General features: G+C 40.6%; 1 protein-coding gene across 2 annotated transcripts in view; it reads right to left on the bottom strand.

Annotated features, from left to right (window-relative positions):
* OTUD7B (OTU deubiquitinase 7B) overlaps nt 1-14368 on the bottom strand; it is a 57461-nt gene that overhangs the window by 21922 nt on the left and 21171 nt on the right. For both annotated transcript variants that reach the window (XM_082685946.1, XM_082685945.1), the window contains exon 2: nt 3152-3301. Coding sequence is in view for 1 of the 2 variants with exons in the window: in XM_082685945.1 (XP_082542071.1) it covers nt 3152-3236 (85 nt within the window). In the remaining variant the exon portion in view is untranslated. The remainder of the gene's footprint in view (nt 1-3151; nt 3302-14368) is intronic.

The raw sequence follows: 14368 nt of genomic DNA, 5'->3' as shown, positions 1-14368 counted from the left end.
TCCCATGAGATAAATCTTTCCAAAGCACAGTTCTGTTCTGTTTCCGTTCTGTTCTGTTCATTTAAGTTCCAAAATCAAAACTGCTAACTGCCTGCCATTGCCTACAGAGTAAATTCTAGGCCCTTGTGTCTGACATTCAAGACTTTCTATGACCTGGCCTATTTCTCCAGCCTTTTCTCTGTGCTTCAATTTCCCTGGCTGTGAAACTGGAGATGATTCCATGTAGGACTGTTATGAAGATCAAATGAATTAAAAGCACTGATACACAGAAAGTGGTTTTTTGTTTTTTTAAGATTTTATTTATTTATTTGACAGACAGTGATCACAAGTAGGCAGAGAGGCAGGCAGAGAGAGGAGGAAGCAGGATCCCTGCAGAGCAGAGAGCCCGATGTGGGGCTTGATTCCAGGACCCTGGGATCATGACCTGGGCCGAAGGCAGAGGCTTTAACCCACTGAGCCACCCAGGCGCCCCCACCTAAAGTTTTATATATGTCTTTATTGCTGTTGCTGTGATATCTTGTTATTACTCTGATTTTCCAATTAAGCTGTATGAATCATTAATACCTGATGAATTTACTTCTGAGCCATTACATTCACCACTTGTTCCAACTCCCTTTGCTCACACCACTTCAGTGGCTCTGGCCTCTTTACTGTTCCTACAAACATGCTAAGACTGCTCCCACCTATGGCCTTTCCAACAATCTCCGTGCTGCCTAGAAGGCTCTCTTCCCAATTTATCTACACAGACAATCCCTCAACTCTTTCAGATATTTGTTCAAATGTCACATTCTTAACAAGGCTTGCCTTAACTACCCAAGTAAAAATTACAACCTGCCTCATCATTTCCCATAGCACTTCACACCTTAACACACACTTTACAATGATTTGGTTATCATGTTTATTATTTATTGACTGTTTTTCCTGCAGAATATAAGGGCTGGAATTTTTGTTTTGTTTTGTTTTGTTCAGCACCTAGAACTTGACACACAGTAGCTACTCAATACATATCTGTTGAAAAATGAAGGACTTTTGTCCTGACTCAACAAATAAATGAATGAATGTTTACCACACAGTTGGAAATACAGAACATGTATTGAACGTTGGCTCTGTATTTGCAGTTGTGTGGTAAACTCCTTAAAATCAGCTCCTAATAGCCAACTTGTCCAAAACTGAATGTCCATCATTCTCCTTCCTAGGACTTGCTTCATCTTCTCTTTCTCTATTCCTCAAATTGGTAATGGTATCAAAAGCCCTTCAGGCCAGAAAATTCCACCAGAAAATCCAGTTCCTCACTACTCAGACCCAACTACTTGTCTGCCCTCATTATCTAGTCAGTGTTTGTACTCATGAAACATCTCTCAAATCTGTTCTTTCTTGTCCATTTTTATTGATACTGTGCCCATGCAGGCCCTCAAGATTGTTCCCTGGTCTTTGGGAGAGGTTCAGCTAGTCTCTCTTCCCCTAGCATGTCCCCTTTCGAATTCGTTCTTTACACCAAAGTTAACTTTTAAAGGGAAAAGCAAGAGATAAAGACAGAAGCAGGGAGAAAATGAAGATCAGGCCCTTTGACTTCCCTTCTAAGTTCTATCTTAAATCCATCCACTTTTCTCCCTTTTGACACTATAGTAGTTCAGGCCCCCACCATCTCTCACCTCAACTGTAGCAACAGTCTTAACTGGGTTGATCACTTCTCTGGCCACAATCCAATCTGTTTCATTTCCTTCAACAAAAATTCAAATCCCATCACATCACTCCCCTGATTACAACACTTCACCAGCTTCCGACTAAACACGGAATGACATTTAAACTCCTTACCACAGTCCACAAAGGGCCCCAAATTCTGCTTCCTGCCTTTTCTACTCATTTCCTATCACTCTTGCCTCACTCTTCGTACCCAGTGCCAAACTCTTTCACGTTGGGTCCTTGTGTAAGCTTTTCTATCAACAAACACTCTCTTCTCTGTCCCTTTAGTGTTGCTGCTACTCCCATCCACCCTTCTGGGTTTAGCTCAAATGTCACTTCCTTAGAAAGGCCTTTCTGCACCCTGTATCTAAATTAGGTTTATCTCTTACACTCGTATAGTACCTTAAACCTTTCCTTCATAGCACAGAAATGTATGCACATGTGTGTGTGAGAGAAAGAGATCACACAAATATTAACTGTAACATAAATGTTAAGAGCCAGCCTCTGAAATCAGATCGCCTGAGCTCAAATCCCACTTAACTTCTCTGAACCTCAGTTTTTAAAACTATGAAAGTGGGATAATAAAACTTATATTGTAGAGTGACTATAAGAATAAAATAATATATCTCAAGTACTTCACACATACAGCATTCAACACACATTACTACAGGAAGAGGAGGCATTTGAGCTGAATCCTGGAGAATTTCAGGAGAATAATGAAGGAAGGAACACTGCAGACTTAGAAAACAACTTAATATGACCAGGGAAAGGTGACAAGTTGGGCCAGGCAGAAGCATAAGGAGGAGAAGGTAGTAGGAAATAAAACCAAAAATGCCAGTCAAGGGCAGAGTCCTACTGGATTAGCAAACTGGAGTCTAAACCCAGATCTTCCATTTCTCTTCAGGCTTAGCGATCTGTGTCATTATATATTTCCATCCTCAAAAAACATCTGTTAATTATGACTCCAAACAAAGAATTCTACTGACTTGATTCCAAGCCTTAAAGACCTTAAAATCAGAATGTTCACACTTATGTGTACATACAGATTTAAGTAAATAAAGGTAGCAAAATAAAAACATTAACTTAATTCACTCTACACAGAGTCACCTATACAAATTAGAGAAAGAAACAAAGCCACAAATGATCCTAAAGTCATTTATATGTAAAGAAAAAGACTTACAGATACAGAATTATACTTTTAGTGGATTAATATAAAATTTCACTTACATTACCTGAGCATACATTCACAGCGGAGAAAGCTACACCAAAAATTCAAGGTGAAAGGGAATTTCTGCATTTTAAAATTACGGTGAGTCACACATAGGTGGATTATTAGAAGCAACTTAAATGTAAGGCCTGCCACACACAAAGTATCTTTCTGATCACCTTTAAATGTTCCAAGTCATCCTAACAATAAACATTGTATTATACTTTCTCTCTTCTCATCTTTCCCCTCGTGACTCCTTACCTTCCAGGAGATCTCGGGCCAGCCCAGGCTCTGCGCCTGTGGAACGGACAAAATCTGACAAGACAGCATCCATGTCCAGGGTCATGTGATCATTAAGTACTTTCAGGCAGCTGAGGTAGGGTGGACATAGATCAAAATTCAGCCCTCCACCTGAGGAGGAAATAAACACATAAGGCTCAAATTACACTGAAATAGGATGATCATAGCCCAATTTCAGCAGCTTCCTTACCAAATGGATAAACGATCCTGGTTCATTCATTTCAGCTGAATTTATTATGAAGAGCAACATTTAGTTTCCTAATTCCTCATTAATTTTTTTTTAAGATTTTATTTATTTATTTGACAGACAGAGATCACAAGTAGGCAGAGAGGCAGGCAGAGAGGGGGAAGCAGGCTCCCTGCTGAGCAGAGAGCCCGATGCGGGGCTCGATCCCAGCACCCTGGGATTACAACCTGAGCAGAAGGCAGAGGCTTTAACCCACTGGGCCTCCCAGTGACCCCCCTCATTAATTTCTTAACTACTAAATTAATCACAGACCTAATGTCATTCTGAGTATAATGCTTTTCTTCTACCTCTCTAGAGTATTCCGTTTCCATCCATCAGTTTGCTTATCTAAGCTAATGGAAGAAAGCAGCAGACTACCACCCTGAAGAACTCCCCACCTTGTTTATTTCCTTGCCGGCACTTGATTTAACCTGAAATTATTTTAATAGATTGCTGTCTAGGCTCCCCCTCTAATACGTCAGTTTCTTGAAAGTTCAATGCTTGTGTGTCTTGTTCATTACTGTGTCCTCAGCATGTAACACTTGGCACAGTAAATATGTGCTGAATGAATGGATAAATGAACAAATGAATACTATACACTGAAAAATTTTAGAGTTGACTAGTGTTCTGAGGCTCGCTGAGGACATGGAAGGAGCAAGCTGATTAAGCTTAAACTACTCAAAATAAAATAAGCTTTTACACAAAGCAGAATGGAGATCTCCAAGGTACACGAAAGTTAATTTTTGCCCACTAATTTCATGAACCCAGGAAATATGCCTTTCTCCACTGCGGACAAGTGAGCCAAGTAAGTTCACCTGAAAAAGATCTCTTCTTTCAGACTTGACTTTGGCAGAAACTCTGTCCCTGACCTGATAGCCTGGCACCAATCCACATTCCTCTAAAGTTAGTAGTCCCAGCTGAGGAAGCAATAACAGAGTGAAGAACAATCTCTGACCAATTCTACCACATTAGACGGGTTCTCTGGAAAAGAGGGCCTGATCCCAAAGCAACCATAACACACCTGCCCCGCCACAACCACCAATCCCTCGCCTTTTAGAGAAGACCAAAAGTAGAATTCTCAAAGGTAAAAGGTGACTCAGGTGACTGCAGAAACAGCTCCTCCTAAACAACCTGAAGTCTAAGGGTGACTCAGATCCCTTTTCTTCAGACCTCCTCCAATCCCACGACACAGCTTGTTTGGTGGTATGATCAGATCCTGATTTTCTGCATTCCTTAGAAATATCAAGCAAATAAAGAGCAACGATTTGTGGGTCATAAAACCAGGAAGTCACTAATCTGAGTGCAGGGACGTGTTTTAGTCATATCTGTAGCCCCGATACCTAGCACCTAGCACAGCACCTACAACACTGCAGGCAGTCAATAAATGCCTGATGAGTAAATGATTAAATGACTAAGGGAACCTCCACACCAGCCAGCACCAAACCAATCCATTTTCGGTTTAACTTGGCAAATGAGAAATTCTAGGGTCTTTCGGACTTCCTATCACCCTCAATTTCTTTTTTTTTTTCTTTTTTTTTTTTAAAGATTTTATTTATTTGTCAGAGAGAGAGTGAGAGCGAGCACAGGCAGACAGAGTGGAAGGCGAGGCAGAGGGAGAAGCAGACTCCCTGCAGAGCAAGGAGCCCGATGTGGGACTCGATCCCAGGACGCTGGGATCATGACCTGAGCCAAAGGCAGCTGCTTAACCAACTGAGCCACCCAGGCGTCCCCACCCTCAATTTCTAAGTCTTCCATGGTCCCAATCCATTTCTCCGTTTCAGAAACTCTTTTTTCTTTCTTTTTTTTTAAAGATTTTATTTATTTATTTGACAGACAGAGATCACAAGTAGGCCGAGAGGCAGGCAGAGAAAGAGAGGAGGAAGCAGGCTCCCCGCCCAATGCAGAGCTCGATCCCAGCACCCTGGGATCATAACCTGAGCTGAAGGCAGAGGCCTCAACTCACTGAGCCACCCAGGCGCCCCCAGAAACTCTTTTCTGAAGAGACATCTGTATTGTCACTAGTTCCACCATGCCTGTATCGTAAGATTTTTACCTACACCTATATACGTTAGCCTGGTGGCTTTGGTCCAATTACTTACAGGGTTTCAGGTGCCTCTTGTTTATCCTAGACTTGTATTCGATGACCTCTCAGATCCTTCCCAGGTTTAAAAAATGAACTTTTCCTGTTCACTATAGCCTCATAAACCATGATCCTGACATTCTCTTTTAGTCTGTGTATTATCAATATCTAATTTCCTTCCATTTCAATATCCTAATTGTCAGAAAATGCTGCCAATTCATGGGAACTTTTGGCCTAACAACCTCAAATTCAAAATGTCAAGTTATAAAATAAACTAGTTCCTTTCATTTTATACTTAAGAATTAAATTCCTTCAGAATTCATAAATGAATGAGTGGTTTCTCCCTCCCCTAATACAAGCAAGAACTTCTTCTCCAAGCCCATTTCGGTCACTTCTTAGAGGTCACAGGAGATGACTGCAGCCCAAATAACTTGAAAGTATGACTAATCCAAGACCAAGAGCATAGCTTCAAAATGAATTTCAATCTTCTCTCTTTAAAAAAAAAAAATATTCAAAGGAACTCAGTAAAGCCACTTTAATAACTTTCTGGAAAGACTGTGGGAGGTATACAGTAAGCAGACAAATAGCAATCAGAAAAAAGATGCTCAGCAGAAGAGAGAAGAGTTGATTAAGCCATGGGCATGTAGGCAATTTCCCAGCCAGACACAGGCCAATAAAAAAACCATCAATGTCACAGCATCACAGACCTCATTTGCCACTACAGTAGGTCTTTCTTCAAAAAATTATTTTTGAGAAGTAATTCAGAGATCCAAAACTATCTAGAATGACTTGCCAAAAAATTCAAAGCACTAAACCAAACTTCTTGGCAGCACATTCATTCTTCTATCTGATGCCTCCAGGTGCAGGCCACAGGCTCCACCCGAACCCCACCCAGCAGGTGAGGACAGTGGCTTCTGTTACGTCACCACCAACACTTAGCTGGCACTTCTCAAAATCCAAACGGGAAATAGTCACAACATGGACTAAAACACACAGTCCTTGGCTCTGTCTCAGCACACAGGAAGAAAAAAAAGAAAATACTGGCTTTTAAACTTTCAAACAAAACAGAGGAGACACTCAAACATCTGTTGATTGAATGGTGTTTAGACAAATCTCAACTGGGGGCAAAACCCTCCAGTCCTCCAACTGGATGAGACATTAGTGATTACTTAATTCAGTGTCTGCCCCCAAGCAGAAATCCTTTTACATCTCTTGACAGAGAAATCACCCAGTCTTCACATAGATACAAGCCTTGATGGAGGACTCATTCCTTTGCCACCATGTCCGTCTTTCTTTGAACAGACCTAATCATTACAAAATACTTCTCTAAATTAAATCACCAGCCCACCCCCCTCTGTGACTTCCACATAATGGCCTGTGTTCTCTTCTCCAGAACAATAAAACCACACCCAAGAATGATGGCATTTGCATAGACAAGGATTAGAGAAAGCATTTCTTCACATAAAAATGTGTTAACAGAGAAACAAACAAGGCTTGAAAAGTCGGATGCGTTGTCCAAAGTCTGAACCCAGATATTTTGGACACATGCTCTACTATACCACACCGCCCCCAAAGGCACTAGGGCATTACCCCAAAACAGGACTGATTCTTACCCACTGAATTCTTTCACATAGGAAAGGGCTGTGCCTATCTCTTATACGTATTAAAGACTTAGACGCCTGCCTTATATTGCCCTCATTTTAAATCCTACCATTTTCCTCAGCAAATTCAACACCCACCTACACCATCCATCCAATGTTTCTGCTTTAAGGGTTTCATAATCTCACCAAATGCAAAGACCTTCATCTCCACTCCAGCACCTCAGTCCTGGACTCTGCCATCTCCTAAACTACTACACCTCTATATTTTCAACATCCAAAATTTTACTTTGGCTACAGTCTCATCTTCCTTCCAGCTTTCCCTTTCTACTACTAAACCTGCTTTTTTTTTTTTTTTTAAGCTTTTTTTGTTGTTGTTCCAAAGGTTTTATTTATTTATTTGACAGACAGAGATCACAGGTAGGCGGAGTGGTAGGCAGAGAGAGAGGAGAAGCAGGCTCCCCGCCGAGTAGATAGCCCGATGCTGGGCTCGATCCGAGGACCCTGAGATCATGACCCGAGCCGAAGGCAGAGGCTTAACCCACTGAGCCACCCAGTCGCCCCTAAACCTGCTATCTTAACTCAATATATCCTCACCTCAGACCAAGTCATCCAATTCCTTAACTACTTTGTTCACAATTCAACAAAAACCATGGTGTGCCTACTATGTGTTAGGTGCACTATGACCAAGACTAGAAACACAACAGTCAACTAGACAGATATAATCTTTATCCTCACAAAGATTCCAGTCTGGAGGAAAAAAATAAAAAAATCACAGAAAATTGTAATAAAGAAATGCTGGAGAGGTGGGTGTAATATCCCTTAGATATTACATCTAAGGACAAAAGAATGAGTAGGAATTGGAGGGACAAACTGGGAAAGAAAGAATGCTCCAAGCAGAGGAAACATATATCAACGTTCTATGTCAGGAAGAAACACAGAGGTGAGAATGGTACAAAATGAGATTTAAGAGGGGGGCCTGCTGGACCCTACTAAACATGGGGATTTTATCCTAAAGATAATGAAAAGCCATTGATGTAAGTCACTGTTGTAAATAGGGGCAGGACATGATCAGACATGAAATATTAAAAGATCCCCCTGGTTGTAGTGAGAAGAGCATGGAAGGAACACAAGTGGAAATTATTGCAACGACAGGATGGTGAGCTAGACTAGGGGACACGATGGTGAGCTGGAAAGCAGTGACGACTGAGGGGAAAAAAGTGGATTAGATGCCACTTTGTCCCTTCTTGCCTAACTGAATGTGAGCCCGCTGACTGATCACTTATTTTCCAGTAAAAAATTAGTTCCACTATTCTTCTATTTCATCTGTCCAACCTGATGCCTCCCACACTCAACTTCTCTGCTACTACCTGGGCCTACTAAGCAAGATAAGATCAAATAATCATGCAGAGGAACCCAACTACAAATAAATGGCAGTCAGTCTCATTACTTTCCATGGGACACTGCTGCCTTCTGCTTAACTTGGGGACAAGTCAACTAATGTTCTCAGCTACTATGCCACACCTCCAGTATTCTCCTACTCAGTTCTTATCACTCCCTAACTCCTGATGCATGGCCTTGCCTTCAACTTCATAGAAAAAAATATGAAACAAAGCAAGAGGAGTTCCTTTAGGTTGACTCCCCTGTTCCTACCTGCCAGCTGTTCTTCTCCTCTACCCTGTAAAACTCCCTAAAGTCAACATTCACATGTTACTTTCTCCTCTAGATGCAGTGCTCATCCTACCAAAATGGGCTTCTATTAAAGAAGAATGGCACTGACTTACAATAAGATCACAATTCTCCTTACTGCTTATCTAAAATGATCTCTTTGTAGCACGTGATACTTATCACTCTTCCTGCCTCTCTGGCTCCGTGTCTTGGTCACCTTTGTGGACTCCTCTTCCTAACCAATGGTTAGTGCACTGAAGGTTCTACCTCAGGCCTTCCATCTTCTTAATTCATATCATCTCCTTGAGAATTTCATTCATGCCCCTGAACACCAAATGCTGATGACTTCAAAATGTATTCACAGCCCCAAACTCTCCAGCTCACCTAGGAATCCCATATGCACTTCAAACTCAGCATGTTAAAAGCATGAACTCATTCTCTCATCTCTGCCCTTCCCCCTTTCAAACTACCCCTCTTCCAGTGTTGCCTATTCTAGCAAAAGGTACCATCATCCGTCCTCTTAGCCAAGTCACAAAAGCCGGGGAGCCACCCTGGAATTCTCTTTTACCTTATCCTCATTCACAAACAGTCCTTTAAGAAGGACTACTCATTTCACCTTTACAATTTCTTAAATCCATCCCACACTCTTCGTAAGCTACAAATATTTTATTCTCTCAAGTTTTTATAACCTGGACTCCAGGAAATAGCTTCCTAATTTCTCCCCCTTCCTCTCTCCAGGCATTGGATGCTGTGGAGACTGATCAATCTAAATGCAAATAGGCCTTATAGCTCCAGGCTCTAAATTCTTCAATGACTAAAGCATCAGATCCCTTCACAATCTGGCTCGGCCTAACTCTCCAGCCTCATTCACCTGCCACCATTCCCCCTTCTGTCCTGGTAATTCCCCAGGTACACCATGTGCTCACATTTCAGTTCCTTTGCCCTTGTTGTTCCCGCTGCCTGGAATGACTTGTGGTCTAGCAAGTGATTTCTTACCTCTTCTATGAAACTACCCTGAGTACCACCTCATTTGCAAAACTTTCTCTGGGTTCCCAACTTAAATTGCTCTCTTCCTCCTTGCTGCTGCACCTGCTATTACACCTGTGATTTTATTTACACACCACAGAGTACTTGTGTTTATTTACACATTTATCTCCCCCACTAAACCATGAGCAATTTGAGGGCAGGAATTTTGTCTTGCTCATCCTGTATCCCTAAAACCCAAGCACCACTCAGTTTTTGTTCAAGTAAACTAAATTGTATTTGTATAGTACCCCACCATGCGTGCACACACGCACTCACACACACACACACACACCAGTATCGATGATGATCAGATCATCAGTGTTGTAAACAGGCAGGTCTCAAACAGTGGCTCATCTCAAAGACATTTGCTTAAGATTGTTATATGACATTATTTGCAACAAGTTTCTTTTCCTAAACATTAACTCAGACTAACATTACAATCAGTCTGCATGCTCTGCATGCCCAACTATTTAGTAACGGAGAAAGATGACCCAAAATTAAATACTGATTATGGATAACTATTATAATAATAGTTAAAATGCCTGAGAAACTACTGACCCTACATTTTCTCATCTACTACAACCCCAAGCATCCACATTCTCACACTATACCCTCTCCCAGTCCTAGTGATGCACTACAGCTGTGCCTGAGTCCCCTCCAACTCCTCCCAAAACTCACTGGAAAACCACAACATTCAAGACTGTCAAGAATTTTCAAAGGTCAGAGACTCCTCCATGTCTATGATGTCAGTCCCAAGGAATCCAGACAGGGAGAAGGAGGAGGGACAAAAACCCTTAGAAATTTCACACAATTCCTGATTAGGTGGGAGGGAAAAATCAAAGACTCTCTTGGCAGATTGTTCTTAATTAAAATGGGTCCTTACAAGTGAAAGAAGCAAAATATAACCTTCTTTTAAAAAATGAGAGAGAATATGACCAAATTCCATACCAAAGAGACCTATGCAGACCTATGTTACAACTGAGAGACAGAAAGATGAGTCTAAAAGGAAAAAAAAGAAGTGACAGGAAGTAATATGTGTTAAAGCTTCAGATATTATTTCATTTTAACTTCCAAGTAACTCTAAGAGATTTGTTTGTATCATTAACCCTACCTCACCAGATGAGATTGCTAAAACTCACAAAGGTTAAGTAATTCACCCGAGATTACAAATGGAAAAAGCCGCAGAGCCAGGATTTTCACGAACCCAGCCTACTGGACCCCAGAGGCCAGACCCTTGCACCACAGCACCCCTAGTCCAGGGAGGCAAATGGCAAAAGCACGTGCCATCCACCCATGTGCCAGTCTACCCTCCCAGCTGCAACTGCTTTCAACACAGAGACAGAGAGACAGTGAGAACTGGCTCTGAATTTGGACAGATTTAGGTTCAAATACCAGTCTACCTACTAAGGGTTGAACTATGGGTAAATAATATAACCACTTGGTGCCTCCATTTCTTCACGTATCAAATGGAGAAAATATCTGCATTTCAGATCTTTTGTTAGCATTAACTAACTGAAAATACATTAGGGCAGTGCCTGGCATAAAGTAAACACTCAAAAAAGGTCAATTGCCTTTCTTCTGCCTAACTCCCTCAACATACTCCACCTCGCTCCACTAGTACCCAGTACAGCCCCTGTACCTTTCCTCCGAAAGCACTCTCTACTCATCCCCAGCAAACCCTCCAGGCCCACAGCCATTGCAAAGGTACCATCAACACATGCACACAGGACCCAGTCAATCATTTCCATTCCAGTGTCTTTCAAATTCGTTAAGCCTCCAAGAAAATGTTGCAAAAGGACTTCTTGGGCTGTACTTTCTACCAGATGGTCCCTCAAAAATAAGAGCAAAAGAAAACTGTCCTCTCCTCGATGTACAGACACAGCTAAATAGCCCATTCATTCCCAAATTTCCAGTAATAGCAAACTGACACATATTTACTGAAATTCTAATGCCTTAATCTATCAACCCTACCTCCTCCCAACGTTTATCCCTTACTACACTACTCATTCCAGATTCAAAGATTTTATAATATTCTCTTAATCCCATGCATGTTGTCTATTTCTTGGGATAAAATGTTCACATCTCCTCCTACATACTCTGCACAATTTCTGGGTTGTTTTCTACCTCCACGACACTATATGCTCAAGGAAGAGCCACTTACTCTCCCTAAATCAAACTTAAGAGAAAAACTGAACCCCAAAAACTCAATCATATAATTTACCATTCCAAAACAATTTATTAGTTTACTATATGTTACTGTGGATACAACCCAGTAAGGACTCAAGAACTGGCTTCATGGTTTTATAACTACCACTAGCAAGTGCATGTGTCAGAACAAGATTTAACTATTTTTTCAAGAATTTCCAGTTTGGGGGTACCTGGGTGGCTCAGGTCATGATCTCAGGGTCCTGGGATTGAGTCCCGCATCAGGCTCTCTGCTCGGCAGGGAGCCTGCTTCCTCCTCGCTCTCTCTGCCTGTCTCTCTACCTACTTGTGATCTCAGTCTGTCAAATAAATAAAATCTAAAAAAAAAAAAAGAATTTCCAGTTTGTTTGTTTTTTTTAATCAGGCCTACCAATAGCAAAATGAATCTCTAACGGACAAATCCATTAACAGCCAAATCCTGATATAAAGATCAGGGAGAAGTTCACAGAGAACTCCTTATGAACTGGCATTTGTCTTCTCAGTGTTACTGACAAAAGGCTCCTTGGATTACAATTACTTGGGAAATTTAATAATTCGGAAGATGTGTACAACAGAAGTGACCTTTAGAAAAATAAGGGTAGAGAGAGTCAGAGAGAAAGTCTATTATTATAAAATTGGCACAACAGTAACTTGAATAGAAACAAAAGTCATGTTAATGTTTATTTTTTTAGATCCAAACCAGTATTTCTATTTGCCACATACAATGAATTTTTTCTCTTTCAGTGAGGGTCAAAGATAGTTCAAGGTTTGAGTCTTAGTACACTCAACTTTTAAAAGAACAGTCTGTAAAAATAAAAGTTCTACTTAAGCCCTTATAAAGATTCTGATTACTAAACTTTTGACATGGGAGAAAAAAATAAATACTACAGATCAACAGAGGCTAGTAAAACACATTCTCTGAATCAACCAACATTCCCTAGTTGAAGACAATCTTCTCTCCCCTTCTTGATTCTTAAATACTTGTCATTTCATTGTCAATTAGAGAACTTCTATTCAAGGAAATAGCAGAAGGGAAAAAAAATTCTAATTATGAACTATCTACACTTAGTTATCTATAGGAAATTAATTCATTGTATAAACTCCTTCTGGTAAATTAACTTCCTTCAGTACACAACTACTAATTTTTTAAGAGCCCCAAACAATTAGAAAAAGAAATTTGTCTTTTATAAAATTATATAACTCCTTTCAAAGAAAGCTATCTTTTATTACTATTATTATGTTTAAAATTCTCCATCTGCAAGTTTCATCTATCCTGGCCATATCTAGACCTCATTTGAACTCCTCTAGGCCCCGTATGTGCAAAATTCACTTCCTGTTATCATATACTGCCTTGTAATATTAGTTGGCCTTCCTGATACTAGCATCTTATCTCTCCAATCTGATTATCCGTCCTTCAATCAAAATTTACTGGGTCCACCATGTACCAGGCACTGCCTAGGGCCTTAGAGATACAAATGAAGAGAAGCAAAGAGTCCTACCTTCGGGGCACTCCAATCTGCTGGGAGAAACCTAAACATGTTATTCATCCCCAGTGGGGTAGGAAAAGGTATAAGAACTAGTTTACCTGGATGGGTTAGGAAGGTTTCTCAAACTGGATCTTAAAGGATGTGTAAGAGATCATCAAGATGGAAATCAAGATACATTCTAAAAAGAATTAAGATCCTTGAGGTTGGCACCTTTCTTTTATACTTAAAAAAATTATAAACAGGCCTAAAAAATTGCTTGGCACATAGTAGATGTGTAACAAATATTTGTCATTCTAAATTATTCAAGCTAGCCCATGTGTATGGATGACTGAGAGCTAATCTATATCTAAAATAGGCTTGTGAATTATTTACTGGTTTCAAATGTCATCATTCACCCCCTGGATACACATAATCAAGGTCTATGCAAATATATCTGTACACCTGTCTGTTCAGTAAAAAATAGCTTCTTTTGTTGTAATTTCTGTTTTTAAAGCACTTTCACAAATAAGGCCTCATTTAATAAGAATTCTAAAAATTAAATGCTCTTTTTGAGATTTCTTTTTTTAAGATTTTATTTATTTATTTGTGAGAGAGAGAGAGAGTGAGCACAGGCAGGCAAAGGCAGAGGGAGAAGCAGGCTCCCTGCTGAGCAAGAAGCCCAATGTGGGACTCAATCCCAGGACGCTGGGATCATGACCTGAGTGGAAGGCAGCTGCTTAACCAACTGAGCCACCCAGGTGCCCCTCTAACCCCCTCTTTTCTGATGGAAAATACATGCATACAGAAGCTTACAAAGCTTAAATGATCCCCAGGTAGCAAGGAGCTTGGACCTAGGTATCCTGAATTTAAATACAGGGTTTATATTAGTTCTACAGGGACTTATGACAAAATCAAATTGCTCTACGCATG

This window comes from Mustela nivalis, assembly GCF_964662115.1.
Source record: "Mustela nivalis genome assembly, chromosome: 10".
Lineage (NCBI taxonomy): Eukaryota > Metazoa > Chordata > Mammalia > Carnivora > Mustelidae > Mustela > Mustela nivalis.
Note: the sequence above shows the minus strand (reverse complement) of the source record. Positions and strands in the feature narration are given on the sequence as shown.